Source organism: Panthera uncia (assembly GCF_023721935.1).
Source record: "Panthera uncia isolate 11264 chromosome A1 unlocalized genomic scaffold, Puncia_PCG_1.0 HiC_scaffold_17, whole genome shotgun sequence".
In the NCBI taxonomy this organism is placed as follows: Eukaryota; Metazoa; Chordata; class Mammalia; order Carnivora; family Felidae; genus Panthera; species Panthera uncia.
Genome location: NW_026057577.1, coordinates 27,793,415 through 27,818,180, shown reverse-complemented (window position 1 = coordinate 27,818,180; position 24,766 = coordinate 27,793,415). Strand labels below are relative to the sequence as shown.

At 39.2% G+C, this 24,766-nt stretch overlaps 2 protein-coding genes across 3 annotated transcripts in view; one reads left to right on the top strand and one right to left on the bottom strand.

Annotated features, from left to right (window-relative positions):
* The window catches only part of SEC24A (SEC24 homolog A, COPII coat complex component), a 71,498-nt gene extending 51,162 nt beyond the window's left edge, over nucleotides 1-20,336 (bottom strand). Inside the window, exon 1 of the mRNA XM_049649200.1 lies at nucleotides 19,901-20,336. Coding sequence (XP_049505157.1) covers nucleotides 19,901-19,997 — 97 coding nt within the window. The 5' untranslated portion in view covers nucleotides 19,998-20,336. The remainder of the gene's footprint in view (nucleotides 1-19,900) is intronic.
* Nucleotides 20,337-20,377: 41 nt separating this feature from the next.
* The window catches only part of SAR1B (secretion associated Ras related GTPase 1B), a 36,826-nt gene continuing 32,437 nt past the window's right edge, over nucleotides 20,378-24,766 (top strand). The window contains exon 1 of one of the 2 annotated variants that reach the window (XM_049649213.1): nucleotides 20,378-20,524. The gene's annotated coding sequence lies outside the window, so the exon portion shown is untranslated. Of the gene's footprint in view, nucleotides 20,594-24,766 lie in introns of both variants that reach the window. The other variant, XM_049649214.1, reaches the window with a different exon arrangement.

Sequence of the window (24,766 nt, the reverse complement as noted above, 5' to 3'; positions counted from 1 at the left end):
CAAATGTTCATAACACCATTATTCACAATTGCCAAAAAGTAGAAACAACCCAAATGTTCAGCAACTGATGAACAGATAAACAAAAGGGGTGTATCTATACAATGGAATATTATTTGATCATAAAAGGAATGAAATATTGATGACATTTTTTAACACAGATAAACCTTGAAAACATTAGCTAAGTGAAAGATGCTGGTCACAAAAGGGCTTACATACAATGTATGATTCATTTGCATGAAATGTCCAGAATAGGAGAATTCACAGACACAGAGACAGATTTGCGGTTCCCCTGGCTGGGTGGAGGGGGGAATGGGGAATAACTGCTAATGGGAATAAAGTTTCTTTTGAGAATTATAAAATATATTATAAAACTGATAGTACTGATGGAAGCAAAACTCTGTGAATACACTAAAAACCATTGAACTGTACACTTTAAGGATGTTATATTAAAAAAAAAAATCCTGAGAATTATTTCTCCTACCCAGGAATAAACTGTTATTTCTATCCCTAAAATTAGACAATAAAAGGAAATAAGAAAGTTGGCTGCCATGCTGCTTTTCTGCCTGAGCTGTGGGAATGGGATGATCACGGAGGAGGGACAGCGCTGCTAGCACTTTGCCTGCAACACCTGCTGCTACATGTGCAACATCACTCACAAGGTAACAAATCCGAAGTTACTGAGTTCGAGTCCCTCATCGGGCTCTGTGCTGATAGCACGGAGCCTGTTTGGGTTTCTCCCTTTCTCTCTCTCTTTGCCCCTCCTTTGCTCACCTGCTCTCTCTCTCTCTCTCAAAATAAAGAAATAAACTTAAAAAAAATTTAAGTTTAAAAAAGAATATTAAGAGAAAAAGGAAGTTATAAAAAAAAAGGTAAGATACCTTCTTATAAACCTTTTTATTATGAAAATTTTCAAACATACACAAAAATGTAACACCCTTTATGCAGATTCCTACAAATACAAAATAAAATGACTAGAATCACATTTGATGTATGTATTAGTTTTAGATAGCTTGATATTGTTATGATAGAAAGTTTTTCCATTTACAAACATGGTATATCTCTACATTTATTCAAACATGTATCTTCCAACTATATTTCATGTTTTTTTCATAAAGATGTTGTAACTTATTTAAACTAAACCTAGTTAGGGGCACCTGGGTGGTTCAGTTAGTTAAGCATTGGACTCTTGATTTCAGCTCATTCATGATCTCACTGTCATGAGATCGAGCCCTGCATCACCTCCACACTGAGCATGGAGCCTGCTTAAGAGTCTCTCTCTCTCCCTCTGTCCCTCCCCCATGTGCACACGCATGCACTCTATCTCCACTCCCAAAAAAAGAGGAAAAAAAAAGAAACTAAATTTAGCTAATTTGCTACTAAATATTTTTTACCTCGTAAATAGTTATGATAGAATATTTAATTTTCTTATTAGTTAAAATGCTATTGATTTTTCAAAGTACCATAAACACCCAATTATAAGGTGAGATTTTTCCTTAAAACTTATTTCTCAAAACAGAAGTCATCTTATATGAGTCTCTACAAAGGTTCTCATTGTACAAAAATGTTTTATCCTAATGGATTAATACTATTTATCAAACTGTGAGTAGCAATATATTAAATGACTTATAAAATCAAAGAGTTACAAACTATCCTTTTTGTCATCAAACAGAAGACATTAGTTAAGAATGGCAAATATAGGGGCGCCTGGGTGGCTTAGTCAGTTGAGCATCTGACTCTTGGTTTCAGCTCGGGTCATGATCTCACAGTTTCACGAGTTCAGACCCCATATCAAGCTCTGTGCTGGCAGCTGGGAGCCTGCTGGAATTCTCCCTTTCCCTTTCCCTCTCTCTCTGTCTCTCCCCCACTCACGCTGTCTCTGTCTCTCTCAAAATAAATAAATAAACTTAAAAAAAAAAGAATGGCAAACATCACAGTACATTACATGTAATTAAAGACAAATGTTGTGGTTTCATTTATATATATATATATATATGGTCACTACTTAAAATGTATTTTTTTATTGCAGATCACAGTTAAAGTCTGAAAAGCACTTGACCAACTGATACTTTTGCAGCAACGCTTATCCCTCTATAATTTATTCCCTGCACATCGTATTACCTTTTTAAAACATGGATCGTATCAACTTCCCTGCTCAAAACTTCCAAAGTCCTTATCTTAGCTTGTTGGACCTTCTATGTCCCTGGCTTCCTTTCTGGTCTCATTTCCTATTTCCTTTTTTAAAAAATACTGGAGATTGATTTTATTTTAATAAAACACTGCCAGGATAATACATATGTTCTTTCTGATCTGGAAGTAAAGTATCCTGTATCCCTTTGATTCTGTTTGTTTCTTACTTGCTCTCTAAGCAAATTTTAACATAAAGTTCAATTTTTCTGTAAGGTTAGGTTTAACATAAAGTATGCCAACTCAGACAAGAAAGTCTTGAGCCACAGACAAGTGGCTTGAGCCACAGATTCACTACATCCATATTTGTTATGTTAATCAAGTATGGTTCTTCTCTCATTAAGGCCCTTCCACTCCCAAATTGATTTTACTATTAGTTAATAATATTTGTTTATCTATATAGGCCAAGGAGTCTTTTTATCTGATATCTCTAACTCAGAAGAGGTGGCTATGTATGTTGTTCTTAACAACTTGGAGCAGATTAGCGGTTGCAAACATATGCCTTTACAATTCTACCCTGTAACAGTTTACCATACAATATAAAATGGCTTAATGAATAATTTTCAGTAAAGACTGAAAGTTCCTCTTTAAATATGCATTTACAATGAAAATCCTCATCTTTGAGTCTAATAAATGCATATGGTAAAGTCACTCTGTCAGCTGACTTCAATTAACACATTTAATAGCCAAAGACCATTAGTCTCAAAATAATAAATATTTTAAATAAATAAACAAACAAATAAACCGTACATATGCAGAGCACCCGGCTGGCTCAGTCAGTAGAGCATGTGACTCTTGATCTCAGGATCGTGAGTTTGTGTTCCACACTGGGCACAGAGATTATTTTAAAAATAAATAAATAAACTGTGCATATGTGTTTTATATAAAGTGTAAGTGTGTTTCACAATAAGCATTTTAAAATCAAAAAGTGCATTAAAGGGGTGCCTGGGTGACTCAGTTGGTTGAGCATCCAACACTTGATTTTGGCTCGGCTCATGATCCAAGGGTCATGTGATCAAGCCCCTCATTGAGCTCCGTGCTGAGCAGGGAGCGTGCTTGAGATTCTCTCTCTCTCTCTCTCTCTCTCTGCTCCTCTCACCCACTCATGCTCTCTTTCTAAAATAAACAAACAAAAAAAGCCTTTAAAAAAAGTGCATTAAAGATTTTAAATAAAATGATTTCATAAGTATAGAAGGAAAAAATGAATGTTTCTAATATATAGTATTTAACTTTTTTCCTTACATATATCTTTTTTTAATGTTTATTTATGAGAGTGCGCATGCACATGTGTGCAAGAGTGGGGGAGGGGCAGAGAGAGAGGGAGATAGAGGATCAGAGTCCCAATATGGGGCTTGAATCCACGAACCATGAAATCATGACCTGAGCCAAAGTCAGATAGATGCTGAACAGACTGAGCCACCCAGGTGCCCCTCCTTACATATACAGTAAAACCATAATTCATTCCAGAAACATGCTTGTAATCCAAAGCACTTGTATATCAAAGCAAATTTCCTCATAAGAAATCATGGAAACTCACATGAATTGTTCCACAACCCAAAAATATTCACATAAAAATGATTACAATACTGTAATATGATACAAAATAATAAATTCAAAATATAAAGAAAAATAAACAAATTAACCTGCACTTACCTTTGAAAACCTTCGTGGCTGGTGTGAGGGAGACAAGAGAGAGGAGGAGAGTTATTGTGTAGGATGACTTTCACTATCACTAATGGAATCACTGCTGTCTACTGGTAATTCAATGTAATCTTTTTCATTTTGTGCAACTTTAACAAGGAACCTATCCAATGACATTTGCTTTTGCCTCCTTTTGAGAATTTTATGGAAATGTGACATTGCATCGATGATCATCCACTCCCACAGCAAGAGAGATAGAGAGGGGGAACCATTGGCTCAGTTGTGATCATGTGACATTTGGTGTCTTGTACCACTAGTATTGCAAGACATCACTCGTTTATCAAGTTACAATTTATCAGAAATGTTTGCTCATCTTGTGGAACACTCGCTCACAGAACAAGCTACTCGCAATCCAAGGTTTTACTGTATATCTTTTAAATACAAAGTTTAAAGATGCATATGTTAATAAAACACCAAATACCACAAATAGTCATTTGTTTATTTCATACATACCCCTAGAATTTCATACTTCAAAGTGAGCTGAAGAAAAATGAAGAGGGGAAAATTTTCTCATTGGGAAAATGGAGAATTGCCTTTTCGGAGGATCACTTTATATTTAAGCATATATATAACATTTCATACCATAGGATACCAAATAGATTAAATTTTATTGTCAAAATATCATCTTAACTTCTTTGAACACAAAACTAAATCTGTCACCCTGCACAGTGTGGCACCATTCTGACTCAAATATGTGATTTGGTTCCCTTTTACTTAACTGCTAAATTACAAGGTAGGGGATTTAGGAGATCAGAAAATCCAAAACCATCACAATCATAGTCATCTTTCCAAATAAGAAAACAAAACAAAAGAAACAAAAACACTGGGACCAGAAGGAACAGTTAAACCAATCCATTTAGTCCTGGCTCTTATCAGGGCACTGTCTCCAATAAGAACATTTCTGGTTAATTTCTGGACCTTTCTATTTACATTTAGGGTTTTTGTTTTGTTTTTTTTACTGATCTCTATATTAAGACCCCAAAGAAAGCAACAGACTTATAAATGTGCATATGCCATGGTAATCCAATGCAAAAGTACTTAAAGTATTCAAATGGTGACCTTTTAGGCCTGGAATCATTTTAAGATAAGACAAAAAAAAAAAAAATTGGCCATAGGGGAAAGGCCACGGTTCAATGGTACCACCAATGAGAAGTCACCAATGGGAATGCTAAATATATTCATGAAAAGCAGCTAAATATGTTACTTATCTGATTATTTACACAGGTTTTAAAAGGTTTCATTTTCCTGAATTTTATCCCCTTAATGTTTATAGAACCCATTTATATAGCCATCTTGAATGCTTCTTGAACAACACATGAGGTAAGGGAAGAGTGAAAAGTATAAATAAGCAACTTATCTCTGGCTGATCTCTGAAACATCAAAACAGAGAAGTATGTTGTGGGAAATTAACTAGTTTGATTTCTAAGAATACTATGCTTATATATACATGATTTATCAAACACTAATAAATGAATTACAGAATGTACGTATTCCATTTTAAAAATATTTACTTACTTACATATTTAATTATTTATTTACTTACTTACTTACTTATGTAATCTCTACACCCAACGTGGGACTGGAACTCATGATCCTGAGATCAAGAGTCACATGTTCTCCAGACTGAGCCAGCCCCTCCTTTTTAACTATTTATTTTAGGGGGCACCTGAGTGGCTCAGTTCAGCTGAATGTCTGACTCTTGATTTCAGCTCTGTTCATGATCCCAGGGTCCTGGGATCAAGTCCCACATTGGGCTCCGCACTGAGCATAGAGCCTGCTTAGGATTCTCTCTCTCTCTGCCTGCCTCTCCCCCACCTCAAATAATTAAATAAATAAAAGTTATGTATTTTAGAACGTGCATATTCCAAAGGACTCTCAAGATTCTGGACCCTGAAAAACTTCGGGCTAAGAGCAGCAAAGTAACCTGTCCCAAATCACACCAAAAGTCCACACAGTTCACTGAAGCCCTAGTCATTTTCTATATAGTCTAACTCCACAGTGTAGTGCATATTCAATCTCTAAGATATAAAAAACTATCTAAAAAAATGTTATAACTCCTACACAATCAACTTCCTGATAGTACAAGGTCACTCTATATGAAATGTATATGGAAAGAGGCATTATAAAGTAGTAATTAAGAGCACAAACTGGGAAAAAATGTCCAAGAGTAAATTCTGGCCTTGACTTTTACTAAGTGTCCTTGAGCAAGAAATTTTTTTTTTTTTAACGTTTATTTATTTTTGAGACAGAGAGAGACAGAGCATGAACAGGGGAGGAGCAGACAGAGAGGGAGACACAGGATCTGAAACAGGCTCCAGGCTCTGAGCTGTCAGCACAGAGCCCAACACGGGGCTCGAACTCACGGACCGTGAGATCATGACCTGAGCCAAAGTCGGACGCTTAACTGACCAAGCCACCCAGGCGCCCCGCAAGATATTTATTTAACCTTTCTAGACTTACTTTCCTCATCTATAAAACAGGAAGAGTAAAAGCAGCTAAATTATAGCATTCATGTGTATAGTAGGAAGAAAAATGACCCCCCAAATATGTCTATATCATAATCCCTAGGATGTGTAAATAGGTTACATGCCAAAAAACAATTTAAGATAGGAGACAGAATTAAGGTTGCTAAGCAGCGGCTGGGTGGCTCAGCTGGTGAAGCATCAGACTCTGGGTTTTACCTCAGGTCATCATGATCTCATGGTTCATGAGTTTGAACCCGGCATCTGGCTCTATGCTGACAGTGTGGAGACTGCTTGGGGTTCTCTCTCTCTCTCCCTCCCTCTCTGTCCCCCCCCTGCTCATATGCTCCCCGTATCTCTCTCAAAATAAATAAATAAACTTTAAAGAAAAGAAAAGAACTAAGGCTGCTGATCAAGTGACCTTGAGATAGGAAGATTATTTGAGACTATTTGGGTGGCCCCAATGTAATCACAAGGGTGAAAGAGGAAGGCAGGAGTCAGGGTCAGAATGATACTATATGGAGAAAGACTTGACAGGGCATCAGTGGCTTTAAAGATGCTAGGGGGCATGAGTCAAGGATCAAGGACAGCCTCCAGAAGTTGGAAAAGACAAAACATTTTCTGATAAGGAATGCAGCCCTGATGTACTACTTCAGGTTTCTGACCTTCACAACTATGACAATTTTGTGTTGTTTTAAGCCACCAAATTTGTGGTAATGTTACAGCAACAATAAAATTTAATACAATGTAAGAATGAGATTTCTATGAAACATTTATGATGTTTCTCATACAATTAGTATAAAATAAATGCTTGCTCTTTTCATTTAAGAAACATGTATTTGTGTCCTTAACGCTGCAGCACTCACCTTAAGTCTGTTACCAATAAACCAAATAGTTTCATCTAAACTAATCTTGTTTTTCCAGTCTTTCATTTAAAGACTGATGCTATACTTAGGCTAATTATTCATTTTATGTCAAATGGTTAACAATATTCTATTAATTCCCTCATTGAAAAGACATATTTTACCAAATATCTTTGGAGGAAACAAAGGTAAGGTCCACTCCAACCCTGCCCTCAAGGAGCTCACCATCCACATTGGAAGACAAAGAACCAGGCAAGGGCAACAGAAAATGATGTGATAGTGGCAACTTCAGGACACTATGAGAGCACAAGGAAGCAGCGCTTGGGCTAAACTGAAGGCAGAAAGGTAACAAAGATGGTTTCCTGAGGAAGACAAGTTTCAGCTAAGATCTTTTTTTTTTTTTTAATTTTTTTTAACATTTATTTATTATTGAGAGACAGAGAGAGAGAGCATGAGCATGGGAGGAGCAGAGAGGAGACACAGAATACAAAGCAGGCTCCAGGCTCTGAGCTGTCAGCACAGAGCCCGATGCAGGGCTTGAACTCACAAACTGCGAGATCATGACCTGAGTCTTAGTCGGACGCTTAACCAACTGAGCCACCCAGGCGCCCCTCAGCTAAGATCTTAAGAGATCATCGAAGTTAGTTCCAGGAAAAAGAGTGCCAAGAGTGTTTCCAGAGGGACTCCTGGGCGGCCCAGTAGGTGAAGCATCCAACTTTAGCTCAGGTCATGATCTCATGGTTCATGAGTTTGAGCCCTGTGTCAGGCTCTGCGCTGACACTGCAGAGCCTGCTAAGGATTCTTTCTCTCTCCCTCTCCCTGCCCCTCTCGTCACTCCTCCCCGCCCCCCGCCTTCTCAATAATTAATCAACTAAGTAAATAAATAAATAAATAAAATAATTTTTAGAAAATAGTGTTTCCAGAAAAGGGAGCAACATGTGTAACAGCCTGTGGTCATGAAAGGGCATTGTGAAAGAAGTTCAGTCTGCCAGAACAAAAGTCAAGTGACTGAGTCAAATGTCTAAAGTGAAACAGGAGTTTAAACTACACCCTCAAAGAGTTTGGATTTGAGCCTAAAGGCAATGGGGAGCTTTGGAAAGGCTACCAGTGGGACAGTATAAATGTGCACATAAAAGAACCTCTTGGAGATTAGAGGAGAAATAAGAGATTGAAAGGAGTCTACAGCTGTAGTCCAGGCAAGAAATGATTGACTAAACAGCAGCAGTGGGAATACAGAGATGTTTGACTCAATAAAAACATTTGTAAAAAGTTAATTCATAAGCACATTGTGGGTCATGCGAATAGAAACAGACATCTCACAGCCTAGTCTTATCACAAGATTTCATGGCCCACTTCATATTTTTATTTACTGTTTTATCATCGGCTAATGTTGAAAGGCCTTTAAGGCAAGTAAAAGCCATGCATCATCAAAATGCACAAAATAAGGGGGGCCTGGGTGGCTCAGTTAGAAGAGCATGTGACTTTTGATCTTGGGGTTGTGAGTTCAAGCCCCCCTCTGGGCCTAGAGCTTACTTAAAAGGATTTAAGCCAGTTAAGCATCTGACTTCCACTCAGGTCATGATCTCACGGGTTAGTGAGTTCAAGTCCCGCATCGAGTGAGCTCCTGCCCACTTAAGGTGAGCCCCACTTCTCTCTCTGCCTCTCATGAGATTCTCTCTCCATCCATGCTCACTTGTGCCCTCTCCTCAATTAAAAAAAAAAAGGATTTTAATATTTTAATTCTGAAGTCATTAATAAACTAACCCATCAAAATAATAGATTAGGGATTATGAATGGGTCCAGAACACCCCACTGTGGCATACAAGTTATTTTGAGCAAAGGGCATGAGTTGCTGAAATCTTTTTTTTAATGTTTTTAAAAACATTTTTTTAATATTTGTTTTAGTTTTCAGAGAAAGAGCACAAGCGGGGGAGGGGCACAGAGAGAAGGAGACACAGAATCCAAAGCAGACTCCAGGCTCTATACTGTCAGCACAAAACCTGACACGGGGCTTAAACCCACAAACTCCGAAATCATGACCTGAAGTCAGATGCTCAACAGAGTCACCCAGGTGCCCCAATGTTTGCTTATTTTTGAGAAAGATAGAATATGAATGAGGAAGGGGCAGAGAGAGAGGGAGACAGAGATTCTGAACTGGGCTCTGTGCTGACAGCAGAGAGCCGGACTCAAGACTGGAACTTGCGGCAAGATCATGACCTGAGCTGAAGATGGATGTTTAACCGAGTGAGCCACCCAGGCGCCCCTTCCTGAAATCTCTTATTCACCTAAATGCAGAGTCTCCCAAAAGAACTCTAAGGAATTCAATTATCATAAATCTCCAACCCAGGAACAACCAGAAATGATGGACTCTTATCACATGATGAGAAGTCTCCACACCACCCCTAAACATGCATTGTCACAGAACTACCAAATTTCCCATGTATTCTACTAAGGTCCCATTTATCTTTCCTAAAATCATTTGTGTTCCCATAAGCACCCTTCTCTCTCTCCCCTTCCCCTATTAAGATGATACATAAGTCCTAAAGTCTATTTATTTGCCTCCTTGAGTCACATTTTTGTAAACTCTCATGATACATATGAAAATTATGTCTCTTCTCTTGTTGATCTGTCTCTTGCCACTTTAATTCACAGGCCCCCAAACACCAAAACTAACAGGGTAGAAAGAAAATTCTTCCTCACTGACAAGTGAAAATAAGTCTCATCTTTAAAAAGGAAAAAGAGGGGTGCCTGGGTGGCTCAGTCAGTTAAGTGTCTGACTTCAGCTCAGGTCATGATTTCATGGTTTGTGGGTTAGAAGTGCATGGGGCTCTGGGCTCACAGCTCAAAGCCTGGACCTTGCTTCGGATTGTGTCTCCCTCTCTCTCTGCCCCTTCCCCACTCGTGCTCTCTCTCTCTCAAAAATAAATAAACCTTAAAAACATTAAAAAACAAAAAGTAAATGAAAGAAAAGAAAAAGAGAAAAACAGTGACTATGATAATCATGCAAATGATGTTCCAACATGTTCAAAATAAAAACAATCCAATCAATTTTGGCTTCAGTCAAACATAACCCATCACATTACTTAATGTTTTAACTTTGAACTGTACTGCTTTTGTAGATGTTTTTATTTTAATTTGTTTAGGTTTTACATTGCACTCCAGCTATTAACATATGAAATTTATGGCTAGTTTTGTGTTTGCATATACATTTTATAAAAAATAATTTAACATTTGGGCTACAAAGAAATGTTTAATACCTGTACATTACTTAAGTTTTAAAAAACTGAAGAAATAGAACTGATAGGATTTGACGTGGAACTGAATACGTGAACTGATGTGAACTGAAAAGGGGAAGCAATCAAGGTTAACTCTCCAGATTCTAACCTGAACAACTCCGTGGATGACAGTGCCATTCACTGGATAGAAGGAGAAGAAAAGAATTGGAGAAGGCAGAGAATAGCAAAAGGAAGAGGGGCTGGAAAATTAAACATACTTGCTGAGAATGCAAGCTGGTGCAGCCACTCTGGAAAACAATATGGAGGTTCCTCAAAAAATTAAAAATAGAAGTACCCTATGACCCAGCAATTGCACTACTAGGTATTTATCCAAGGGATACAGGTGTGCTGTTTCGAAGGGACACATGCACCCCAATGTTTATAGCAGCACTATCAACAATAGCCAAAGTATGGAAAGAACCCCAACTGTCCATTGATGGCTGAACGGATAAAGAAGATGTGGTATATCTATACAATGGGGTATTACTCGGCAATAAAAAGGAATGAAATCTTGCCATTTGCAACTACGTGAATGGAACTGGAGGGTATTATGCTAAGTGAAATTAGTCAGAGAAAGACAAATATTAATGACTTCACTCATGAGCACTTTCAAAGACAAAACAAGTGAACACAAGGAAAGGGAAACAAAAATAATATAAAAACAGGGAGGGGGACAAAGCATAAGAGACTCTTAAATATGGAGAACAGAGGGTTACTGGAGGGGGTTGGTATGGGGGATGGGCTAAATGGGTAAGGGGCATAATCCATGAAATCCATGAAATCATTGTTGCACTATATGCTAACTAATTTGGATATAAATTAAAAAAAATAAAATTAAAAAAAATAATAAATAAATAAAAACATACTTTCAGTTGGTACCAAGAAATCCAAGCACAGAGGTACAACAGAAAGACAGCTATTTGCAGCCAAAGAGATGGGTTTCAGCTTATGATATAACTTTGGTAATCACTGGCATATGCATAACATTTGATACCATGGGAATTAATGATATCCAGAGAGTATATATAGAGTAAGGAAAGAAGAAACCCAGCCACAGAAATTATGTGAAATAATATTTGTTATTTTCTTGAAGACTTTAAGTTCATTTATTTACTTTTTTAGCATAATCTCTACACTGAACGTAGGGCTCAAACTCAAAACTCTGAGATCAAAAGTCACATGCTGTACTGAATCACCCAGGCACCCTTATTGTTATATATTTTTAAAAAGCAAGAAAGAAAAAGAAGAGAACCAGGTCAGAACCCTGAGGAACACCAACATTTAAGAAAGAGAAGAGGGGCACCTGAGTGGTTCAGGTGGTTAGGTATCTGACTCCTGATTTTAGCTCAGATCATGCTCTCATGGTTCTTGAGATGAGCCCCTCAACAACTCGCTGACAGCACGGAGCCTACTTTGCATTCTCTCTCCTCTCTGCCCCTCCCCACCCACATGTGTGCTTTCTCTCTCTCAAAATATGTAAACTTAAAAAATTAAAAAAAAAAAAGAGAGACCGAAGGAAAAGGCAATCAAAAAAGGTAGAAATATTGAGAATATTACTGTTAAAAAAGTAGCAAACAAACCAGAAGGGTCTGAAATGAAAACAAGTAGTGGTAAAGGTTATCAGTTGCTGCTTGAAAAATACAATGAGAATTGAAAAAACATTTTTTGTACTTAGTAACCAAAAAGTCCTTTGTGGCCTTGTTTAGGGTTGTTTTGGGATGCGTGTGGAAGTAGAAGCCAAATTCAGAGAGGGTAAACAGGCAAAGAACCAAACAAGAGATTAAAACAAAACCAGATGAGAGGCGCCTGGGTGGCTCAGTCGGTTAAGCGTCCAGCTTCAGCTCAGGTCATGATCTTGCAGTCCATGCGTTCGAGCCCCACGTCAGGCCCTGTGCTGACAGCTTGGAGCCTGAAGCCTGCTTCGGATTCTGTGTCTCCTCTCTCTGTCCCTCCCCCACTCAGGCTCTGTCTCTATCTCAAAAATAAATAAAAACATTAAAAAAAAAAGTACTCATCAAACAAAACTAAGAATAACATGGTATTTGTTCTTGTATCTCCCAGTATCTCCCTGCCCTGATTTTACCAGTTTTCTATCAGGACACTAAGTTTTGATAAGTGTAAAAACACTGTCAGTTACTTTTGGGGAAACTCTTCTCCATGATATCAAAAGTTCCATGGGGTGCCTGGGTGGCTCAGTTGGTTAAGCATCCAACTTCGGCTCAGGTTATGATCTCGCGGTCCGTGAGTTCGAGCCCCGTGTCGGGCTCTGTGGTGACAGATCAGAGCCTGAAGCCTGTTTCAGATTTTGTGTCTCCCTCTCTCTCTGTCCCTCCCCCACTCATGCTCTGTCTCTCTCACTCTCAAAAATGAATAAATGTTAAAAAAAAAAAAAAAGAATAAAATAAAAGCAAATGACCACTTCTCAATTACCCAAACAGCAGCTTCAGAATCAAAGTGATCATAGGTTCCACCTTTATAAATTCCTACTGTACTCAATGGGATCCCAGAATCTGCATTAGTAAAACTTCCATGTAGTCATGGTTCTCAGGTACTTCAGAATGAAACTTTATATAGTTTAAAAACCACTGATTTGAAAAATTATTGATACATGATTATTCGTGAAATCTAGCATGCAAAAACTGAGATACTTCTGCATACTATCCCAATGAATGTTAAGCAAATTATGATTTTAAAAGTTTCTTCAAGAAAGCCTACTCAACAGTCACAAAAGCACACTGAATAAACTACCCCTTTCATGCAAATTTAATAGTAAGAGGAAGAGATGTAGTCCGGCATGGTTTCCCCTCAAATTTCAGGTAAGAAAAAGACTTACGATCTTTGTATTCTTAAGCAATTCATTCATTAATCCATTCAGTAAATACATATGGAGCTAATATTTACCAAGGACAGTTTATACTTTCCACCTATCATACATGAATCCAACTTAATGACCAATTCAAATTATTTCATGTAAGTATAAAAAAAAGAGAAAATTAACCAAGTATTCAAAAATATCACATTTTAGTGGGGCCTGAATAGCTCAGTCAATTGAGCGTCCAACTCCTGATTTCAGCTCAGGTCATGATCCCAGGGTCGTGGAATTGAGCCTTGCCTTGGGCTCTGTACTGAGCATGGAGCCTTAAGATTCTCATTCTCTCTCCCTCTCTCTCTGTGTCCCGCTCCGGCACTCACTCTCACTTGCATCTCTAAAATTAAAAAAAAGAGGGGGTGTCTGAGTGGCTCAGTCGGTTAAGCATCTGACTTTGGCTCAGGTCATGATCTCATGGTTTGTGGGTTCAAACCCCGCATTGGGCTCTGTGCCGATAGCTTTGGATTCTGTGTCTCCCTCTCTCTCTGCCCCTCCCCCACTCACACTGTCTCTCTCTTGCTCTCTCTCTCTCAATGTTAAAAAAAAAAATTTAAACAAAAAATAAAACTAAATTTTAAAAATCATTAAAAAAATCACATTTTAGATAGCAATACATTTCTTAAACCTTGAAAAGTTCCTTTTTTGTGTGTATGTGTTTTTTTTTTTTTAGACTATATTTATCTATTTTGAGAAAGAGAGTGCACAAGCAGGGGGAGGAACAGAGAAAGAGGGAGAGAGAATCACAAGCAGTCTCAGCCCTGTCGGCACAGAGTTTGATGCAGGGCTTGAACTCACGAATAGTGATATCACGACCCGAGCCATAATCAAGAGTCAAATGCTTAACTAAATGAGCCACCCAGGTGTCCCAGGTGTATATGCTTTTAAATACAACAGGTTTGAAGGGAAAATTTTTTTGATTCATCACGTCACCCCACACATCAGAATATATTCTGATCACTTAAAGAGCTGACCAACTGAAACTACAAGTGCAACAAATGGATGCCATTGAATGAATACAACTTGTGGGTCAGTCACTAAAAATAAGGGCTTTAAGGAAACAATGGAAAGAGAAAAGCAAATGCAAGGAATTTAAGCGGGGGGAGGCTCAATTTCAGGATCTAGAAGACATTTATGAAATGTGATGCTGAAATAGTCAAAGAAATTGACTATATACTAACAAAAGGTAAGGGTCAGGTCATATATTAATTATAATCCAAAAGAAAATAAACTAGGTGGAAGGTTTAAAAAATATCAGCAAATACTTACTACAATTATATGCATCCACCTACACCAAGAAATACAAGAAAATGTTCTGATCCTTGATTGAGAATCTAATTCAAGATGCTAGGTCCTGGGATTCAGAGATAACAAACCAGATAAACTGAGTAACAGTAGTTAAATGAGACCTCCTAGGTTTGAAGCTAGGATCCACAATTTATTATCTGTGTGACTTTGAACTAGTTCCTTGCCCACTCATTACAGTTTCCTCGTCAGTACATAACAGTTCTTACTCCATAGGGCTGTTGTGAGGATTAAATGAGATGATGCAGATAATGCAACCTAGCACTGGGCATGGAGTAAGTAAACAATAAATGTTAATTCTTATGGTTACAATTGTCTTTCAGGAACTTCCAGTCCATCAGCAGAGAAAAACAAGAAGTTCAACACCTTAAGTTTTCATAGACATATACAAAGACTTTATGGAAGTCCAAAGTTACTGCCCCCCACTGAAAACATGAAAGGGCCACAACAATCATTGCTACAGACCACATACCAATTTTATTCATAGCATGGTTTAATCATGACTAAAGACTTCTTATATCAAGTACACAGGCATAAACATGGTTTACATCATAGTGAAACTAAAAAACATCTACATTTCCATCATGCCTACAATACAGATAGGAGCACAAGTCTTAGCATTTAAATTGATGACCAAACAATACCAGCCCCGCCCCAGCAAAATTCTATTATTTTAACTGCTAATGTTGTATTAAAAAAAAAAAAAAAAAAATCCATGGAAAAATTCACCAGAAAAGGAGTTGGAATTAAGCTCTAATCTTATACTAAGTGAATACGGATTTAGTGACTTAAATTGCAAAATACCCAATTCTAAAACTTTCATTCAATAAAACTGGTTAATTTCTAATATGCTAGACACCATGTGGAGAGCTAGAGAAAGGATGATGTGCAAAAGCAGATAAATATCCTTGTTATCACAGGATTCACAGTCTAGCAGGCAGACAGATGTTATTTTATAAAATAACAATACAACAGGAAAATCTGGGTGGGACAGAGAAGGGCAAATATCCTTCTCACCTTTAATCTACATGGGAAAAAGTGATTATTACATAAATATTGCAACACATAAAATTAATAAAACTGCATAAAATTAATAAAACTTGCTTGCCTTAGCAAGCTGACCCAAATAGTCAATTAAACTGCTAATTAAAAGTGGGAGTCAGGGGCGCCTAAGTGCATTGGTGAGTTAAGCGTTGGACTCTTGGTTTTGGCTCAGGTCATGATCTCACAGTTTGTGAGTTAGAGCCCCACATCCGGTTTCAAGCTGACAGTGCAGAGCCTGCTTGGGATTCTCTCCCCCATCTCTCTCCTCTTCCCCAGCTTGCACGCGTGCACACGCACTCTCTAAATAAATAAACGAACAAACAAACAAACAAACTAAAAAAAAAGTGGGGGTGCCTGGGTGGCTCAGTCGGTTGAGCGTCCATGATCTCACAGTTCCTGAGTTCGAGCCCCACATAGGGCTTGCTGCTGTCAGCATGGAGCCTGCTTTAAATCCTGTCTACCTCCGTACCCCCCGCACCTCCCCAGCTAGTGCTGTCTCTCTCAAAAATAAACATTAAAAACAAAAAAAGTAGGAGTCATGAGGAGCACCTGTCTGCCTTAGTCCATGGAGCATGTAACCCTTGATCTCAGGGTTGCGAGTTCAAGCCTCACACTGGATACAGACATTACTTAAAAAAATATATATATATATATATATTTTTTTTTTAATTTTTTTAATGTTTATTTTTGAGAGACACAGAGACAGAGACAAAGACAAAGACAAAGACAGAGACAGAGACAGAGCATGGATGGAGGAGGGGCAGACAGACAGAGGGAGACACAGAATCTGAAGCAGGCTCCAGGCTCTGAGCTGTCAACATAGAGCCTGAAACAGGGCTCGAACCCACGAAATGCAAGTTCATGACCTGGACCAAAGTTGGACACTTAACCGACTGAGCCACCCAGGTACCCCCAAAAATATTATCTTAAAAAAAAAAAAGGTGGGAGGCATGATTTGCCTTTAGCCTTATTACATACTAATGAGATGAAGATATGCCAGTTCAAATAGTCTTACAGTTTCACTGTCAATTTTTGCAAAGGAAATATGTGTACACAAATCTATACAGGCTCAAAAAACCTGTCTAGACAACCTTTAGATTGTAATGTCATGTAACAATCCACTACAGAAAAAAAATGTCTTGTGTGTGAGGAATTATGTAATATAATGACACCATAGGGGTGCCTGCATGGCTCAGTCAGTTAAGCATCTGACTCTTGATTTTGGCTCTTGATGGCACAGTTATGGGATCAAGCCCCAGGCAGGGCTCCATGCTGAGTGTGGGGCCTGCTTAAGATTCTCTCTCTCCCCCTGCCCCTCTCCCCCAAGTTTAATCTCTCTAAAATAAAAAATAATAATAATAATGGGGCACCTGGGTGGCTCAGTTAAGCATCTGACTTCGGCTTAGGTCATGATCTCACAGCTCATGGGTTTGAGCCCCACACCAGGCTCTGTGCTGACAGATCAGCTTCAAGTTCTGTGTCTCAGTCTCTCTCTGCTCCTCCCCTACTAGCACTCTGTCACACTCTCTCTTTCAAAAATGAACATTAAAAAAAAAATTTAATAAAAAAATAATGACACTATAAAATATGATACGAAGTTACAGAAAAATGAAAAACTATTCAGTCTTTTGACTATCTAAAAAATATCTGAATATTCAACTGAACTGTAATATGTAATTTAAGAAAGCTACCTTAGGAGGTACAGGCTTTCATCTATGGAATAAGCTATGGTGATCAAAGGTACAGCATAGAAAATACAGTCAGTGGTGTTGTAATAGGGTTGTATGGTGAGAGATGGTAGCTATACTGGTGGTGAGAGCAGCCTGAGACATAGAAAAGTCCAATCAGAATGTTGCACACCTCAAACTAATGTAACATTATGTGTCAACCACGGTTTTAAAAAGTTACATTAAATCTAAAGCATAAAAATATTCAAAAGAGGGGCGCCTGGGTGGCTCAGTCGGTTGGGCGGCCGACTTCGGCTCAGGTCATGATCTCGCGGTCTGTGAGTTCGAGCCCCGCGACAGGCTCTGTGCTGACAGCTCTGAGCCTGGAGCCTGTTTCAGATTCTGTGTCTCCCTCTCTCTCTGTGCCCCTCCCCCGTTCATGCTCTGTCTCTCTCTGTCTCAAAAAATAAATAAACGTTAAAAAAAAATATATATATATTCAAAAGAATATTTAAGCACCAATAACTGCCTTGAAAGAGTTAACCAATAAAATTAGATTCCAGCACTGAACTTTTTTCTTTCACCTTCTAGAGAAAAGCCTTCTCCAATTCTCTATCACATCCCTACTGACTTTATTATTAGTGGGATGAACAAAGAAACCCAATACGGGTCATTAGCCACTTTACTAGATTAATTCTACAAAAAAATTTTAGAAATGGAGATTATAAAGGCTTTCGAAATTGTATCTTTAAAAAGTGTATGTATTTGCAGTCCTATGATTTCCTTTCCTAAGTGAATCCCTAATTGGTCCTGGGCAACCTGTGTACAGGGACTGTTTTCTTATTCTCTTTTATAGTCCCAAGGACAGAACTTAAGAGATGTGTAACAAATGTCCGTGGATAGGAATAAATCATCATAGTGACAACATCTTTTATACTACACATTGCAGTGGCTAAATTCCTTTAATGTTTCAAAATTATCACAATTACATATAAACTTACACGCATATTTGCAGGATTTGCCATTTAAAACTCATGTAAAATTGCAATTTATGGAATGTAAGAAAAAGCCACAGCCACAGGACATTTTGCTTAAGCTTTTTTTTTTAACCTTAAAGTGAAAGTCTTAAAATGATTTCATCCCCACCGTAAATGTTACTAAGTAGCCTAGAATAAAACGTAGTTTACTTAATCTGTTACCACAAATATGAGAAAGAACAATTCATTCAATTTAACACCATTACAGTACTTATACTTATTCCTGCTTCTGCCTAAAAACCTGCCTACTCATAGACATTTTTAAAAGTCTTTTAGAGCCTTCTTTGTAAAGAAAACAGTAGTCTTCTCTAAACATAATGTAAATTAGCTAATATAATCACTGGCTATTTTCCAGAACTTCACAACAATCTTAGTTAACAATGAGCAATTTATTTTAGTTTTATTCTATTAGTTTTCTTTCCACAAGTCAAAGATTTATAAGTAAATCAGTAATTTGGCAAAATCAGATGTTGGCAAAAAAATCTTTCTTTCTCTACTATAATTATAGTAAGCTTAGCAAATCACAATGTAGGACAATGTAAAGAATCTCAGAAGAAGCATAAAACTATACAACTCTCACACCAAATGACAAATTGTAGTGCCACATTGTACGCTGTGGAAGGGAGGTTCAGAGGTGTATCTAACCACTTTTTTCAAGTGAGGTAAAGACCTCTGTAAATCAAACTAGAGATTTAATATTTCATTCCTCCAAAACTGGAAAACTGAACACGTGGCCTATGTACAATTTGGGTAAAATTTTGGAAGAGATGAGCAGGCCTTAAAAGAGGACTCCCAAGGGGTGCCTGGGTGGCTCAGTCGGTTAAGCGTCCGACTTTGGCTCAGGTCATGATCTCACGGTTGATGAGTTCGAACCCCATGTCAGGCTCTGTGCTGACAGCTCAGAGCCCGGAGCCTGCTTCGGATTCTGTGTCTCCTTCTCTCTCTGCCCCTCCCCTGCTCATGCTCTCTCTTTCTGTCTCAAAAATAAATAAAAACATTAATAGAGAGAGAGACAGGAATCCCCAAAACACCATCATTCATTCATCTCCTCCAATTCCGCCTAAGACCCCCACCCCACTGTAGGCACTGCGGAATTGAAAAGAATCAGCCCCCGATCTCTGCTCTCTGGAAGACAGGGTGAAGTGGCATGGAGGAAGAAAGCACATAAACAGGCACTATGAGTCTTGTATGCGAGTTCTGAGGTATGCATCGAATCTGTATTTTTCACCTATGTATACGCAGGGTGTTACATACAGCAAGTGGTCATTAATTGTTCAGCGAACGAATGAATAAACATGAAACATCAACAAGAGCCCCGGGTTGCGGCTGCATATTCACCGCCGTCTCCTTGGCCTAGCCGCCCACCATCACCCGCTCATTCCCCCGGCCGGGAGGTTACCCTCTCCTCCGGTTGCCACAGGCAGCTGCAGTAACCAAAGGTCAGCTTGAACTCGGACCCAGGCTGCGCCAGCCGCCCGCCCCAGGGCTGTACTTACCGTTGGTGTAAAGAGACCCCGAGGCCGAGGCGGCCCCGTTCTGGGCCTGGAGGCCGGCTGGGGCGCCGCCGGAGATCGGTATCCCCGGCTGGGACATGACGACGGTGCGTATCGGGGTTGGAAGGGGCTGGTCGGGGTCTGCGACAGCGCCAAACCAAAGAGGTGAAAGACCACTTCTGGAAGCGGAGGGAAGGCGCTAACGACTCGACTGTAGCGAGGAGGAGAAAGGGCGGTGCATCAAGTGTTTAGGTACAGCACGGCATTCTTCCCAGCCCGCCAGCGGCCACGGCTTGGCCTGCGAGCTGAGGCTTGGGAGTCAGACCGGAGAAGCCGAGAACACCCGGCTGAAAGGCGGCAGCCTAACGAGAAGAGGCCCCGGCCGGAAGTGGCTGTCAGCCGGGAGCCGCGCAGGCGCAATAGGGACACGTGGCACTTCCGGCTCCGGGCTCGCAGTTGCTGCTGATGTCGGTGCGCAGTCTTCTCCCCTCGGGGCTGCCCAGAAGCCACCTGACAGCTCCGGGTGTCCCAGTCCGAAGTACCGTGCTAGACTTCGCCAGCCACGTCACTGAGTCTCACCGTCGGCCGGAAGTGGCGTGTGTCACCTCTACGGAAATCCCCGCCGTGGTAAACGTCATCTCGCCCGCAGTGCCGGGATCTGAGAGCAGTCAGGGCTTCAGTAGCTGCTTTCCAGGGGTAGGACTGACACTGCCTCTCCTCTTGCTTTTGTGAAAATTACCAGAGACGACAGACGTCAAAGTCCTCTGTTGAGACAATACCTCTGGTAGCCGAACCGACTAATATTCATTGCAGTATTTCATTTCACATTTCATCATCATATTACAGGTGTAAATTTAAAGGAGTGTTTTTTTTTAAGGGAGTAGCTAATTATGTACGTGTGTTAAAAATGTAATCAAATCGGTAGCAGGGGTAGCTGAGTGGGCTCAGGTCATGATCTCGCTGTCCTGAAATGGAGCCTGTAGGGGCCTCTGCACTGACAGTGTGTGGAGCCTGTTTGGGTTTCTCTCTTTCCCTTTCTCTCTGCCCCTCCCCCTGCTCTCGCTCGCTCGCGTTTTCTCTCTCTCTCTCTCAAAATAAAAAAAAAATAAAAAGATTTGTGTCCTTTAAAAAAAAAGTATAATCAGGGCGACTGGGTGGCTTGGCTCAAGTCATCATCATCTGCTGGTTTATGAGTTGCGGCGCTGCATCAGGCTCTGCTGACAGCTCAGAGCCTGGAGCCTGCTTCAGTTTCTGCCTCCCTCTCTCTCTGCCCCTCCCCCGCTCAAGCTCTGTCTCTTTCTCTCTCTCTCTCAAAAATAAACATTTAAAAAAGTGTAATCAAATCAAGGAGGAAGCCTTTGTTTTTTGACTAGAGGACACCAACTCATTTTAATTTTGAAACTCACTGATTCATAGCAGAGTCATGCGAAAGTTCATTAACAGCACATTTAAATGGCAGTTTTATTTCCTCTTCTAGGAGTTTACAGTAAGGTAAAACATTCAAACCCCCTTTTGTGGCAAGTAGACTTTTTTTTTTTTTTTTTAACTTTTGAGGCCAAAGGGAGGTAGAAACCAGAGTGACTGGATAATACAGTTAATTGATGATCTTGGTAATCATTTTAGCTGCCTTCATTCTAGTTAGATTTTTCCTGCTCTGAGCTGATGATAAAGCTCTTCTTTAAATTATAGATTTGTACTGTTGATTAAAATGTCATGCCAAGGGTTTTGCAATCCGTGAAGGGAGAAGTACATCTTATTTAATTCATTTAATATTAAATGCCTGCTCTGAAATACACTTACATTGTATAATGTTAAATTACATACAAAATAAGCAAGAGTTAAACCACTGTGTCAGGCCTGGAAAGTAAACCGTAAGAATTCAAATAATAAAGCGTTAAATTTATCCTAACCCTGTTTTTATCATTTGCCTCAGTACCTGGCTAAAAATGTTACTTGCTATGTGTGAAATTAAACAAGATACAAACAAGTACAAAGATTTCTTTCGGATGAAGATGAAACTTTTGGTCAAACTGTATTGCTTTGTCTTCAAAGGGACAAATGCTTAGACCTGGTCTCAAACTTGCAGTAGTTTGAGCCTGGTGGCTCAGTTGCTTAAGTGTCCGACTTCAGCTCAGGTCATGATCTCAGGGTTCGTGAGTTTGAGCTGCACATCAGGCCCTGTGCTGACAGCCTGGAGCCTGCCTCAGATTCTGTGCCTCCCTCTCTGCCCCTACACCATTCTGCCCTCCTGACATTCTGCTCCCCTCTCTCTCTCAAAAATAAGTAAACATTTAAAAAAACACTTGCAGTAGTTTAATTTTTTTCTTTTTTTTTTAATGCAACTTCTTAAATGGTTTATTGACCTTGGCACAGGAGTTTGATTTGGTTAAATCAAGCTTTCTTTGGACTTTGTTCTGTTTAAGCAATATCTTTGTGTTCAGAGGGGGGGCGGAAACGGTAGAGAGGATTAACCATTTTAAGACATAAATCATGGCTGGTTAAATCAGGTTAAACGCACATAATATGTTAGTGCGTTTTCTAAAATTTGTTCCACCTGTGTTGTTATTCTACAAAAAACTGGTTAAGTCTTTCAAATGTTTTTTACATGTTCAATGTAGTCAATTTTAAAATACTGAGAAGAAAAGCAACATTTGTCATCCGCCTACCCTCAGGGACAATAGGAAGTTAAGTTTAAGGAATTGAGGTAAGAGAGCATAACTTAAAAAGTTAAGTAAATCATCCACACATTGTCAGATCATTCTCTGTTTTTTTTCTCTCTGACTTCTTAAAGCGTAGGTACATAAACATGAAGCAAAAATTATTAGTGCTATTACCAGTTGTTAAGGTTATTGTTTTTATTTTGTTTTGGTCAACTACCTGTACCTACCCTACAGTACTGTATGTTTTTCTAAACTGATGTCAGTAACATATTCTACCTCTTCATCCTTGTTTTCCAGAACAACAGGACCCTTCTGCCACGTATATACCATTCATATGTATATGAATCAGATTTTCTGCACATAATTTTCAAAGCCTTCAACCCTACTTTAGATTATAAACAAAAAAATAAGTGACACTAAAGAGTCTCAGCAAGGAGACAGCACTATACAAAGAATATTCCATTAAAGTTGATTATTTATTTAGACCCAAAAGAGGTAGACAGCATTCCTAATAAAATTTGCAAGCATGCAGAAGTGGACTCCAGCTCACACACTAGGGCCCCTTTGCCTGCCTGCTCATCACTGTTGAATTGTCAGCTGATAAATAGGAACAATTCTGTTTACTTTTCAGAATAGGGAGAATTCTTTTAGGTCCTTTAATTATTTAAAAATTGGTCCTATTTCAAACAAACAAAAAATGGTTTCAATTACAAACAACAGGTTTGTTCTGAAACTCTCTTGTGACTCCATTTTAAGAACAGTTCCTTTACCCTCATTTGCCTATGACAGGACATCTGTTTGTCTCTAAAGTCAGTAGCTCTGAAGCTACATCACAAGAACACTCATCTCATCCTATACCAAGCCAGCAAATCCCATTGATTTCTTTAAAAACTTTTCATCTTTATGTGGTTCTTGCCATTCTCACTGCCCACAGATTAATTTTCATCATCTTGCACTGGAACTATTAGGATAGCTTTTCCAGTTTCCCTCCCTGCAATCCATCCTACATGTTGAATTGAGCTCCTCAATACTGATTCTGTCTTTATTTTCCTGTACCCCAATACCTGTAATGCTCCCTGTGCCTGTTCCATCAAGTTTCTCTGCATGGCTTTTCTCATCTTGCACTCAGTAAAATCCAAAGTCCGACTCAGCCTTCAGGGTCTCACATGACCTGGCCCTGCTAACTCTCTGTCTTCTTCCACATCCTCTCTCACTCACTCCATTGCAAACACCCTTGCTATTTCTCTAGCTACTCGAGCACAAGCCTTCCTTTTATACTTATATCCATTACTTTGGGTGGTCTTGCCCAAGATACACATTGTGGCTCAACTTCTCACCCTTTCAGCCTTTATTCAAATGTTACCTTATTGTTCAGCCCTTCTCTGAGCACCTCAGCATACCCTTCCCGCTCACTCTATCCCACCCTACTTTTTTTTTTTTTTTTTCATTGCACTTCTCTCCTCAGTGTTAAATACTTGGGTCTATGTTTGTCTTTCTTCAGTGGAATAAAACTCTGTACATATCCTGCCCATTCTAATGTAATTTTGATTTCATATCTGTCTTCTTGTTTAGAGTGTCAGAGGGACCAAAGACTGTGTCCTTTTCACCTCTGTATTCTCAGCACTTCGCTTGGGGCCTCACCCTAAACAGGTGTCCATTAAATGTTTTTGAATGAATAAATTTAAAGTGTCATTTTTTCCCATCTTATGACTGTTTTGCCCCTCATTAATTCACTACAAGTTCATATTTCACATATTGCCTAAACCACATTACTAGCACTTGTTTCTAAATTATGTGGTCTTTAATTCTTTTAAGTTATAACTTAAATTCTTAAATTCTTTTTTAAAGAATATTTTTAAGTTCATTTATTTTGAGAGAGAGAGAACAAGCAGGGGAGAGGCAGAGAGATAGAGAGAGAGAGAGAGAGAGAGAGAGAGAATCCCAAGCAAGCTCCACACTGTCATCACGGAGTTCAATGTGGGCTTGAACTCATGAACTGCGAGATCATGACCTGAGCCGAGACCAAGAGTATGACTGTTAACTGACTGAGCCACTTAGGTACCCCTAATTCTTTTAGGTTCTTAACTATTATACTACATTGTGCCCCATCTAATACAGTCTTAATAGTATAACTGGTCAGGCCCCATCTTCCCAGGCAACACTGGAAGTACAATATCAAATCCCAATTTGTTTTCCTTTTCTAACTCCA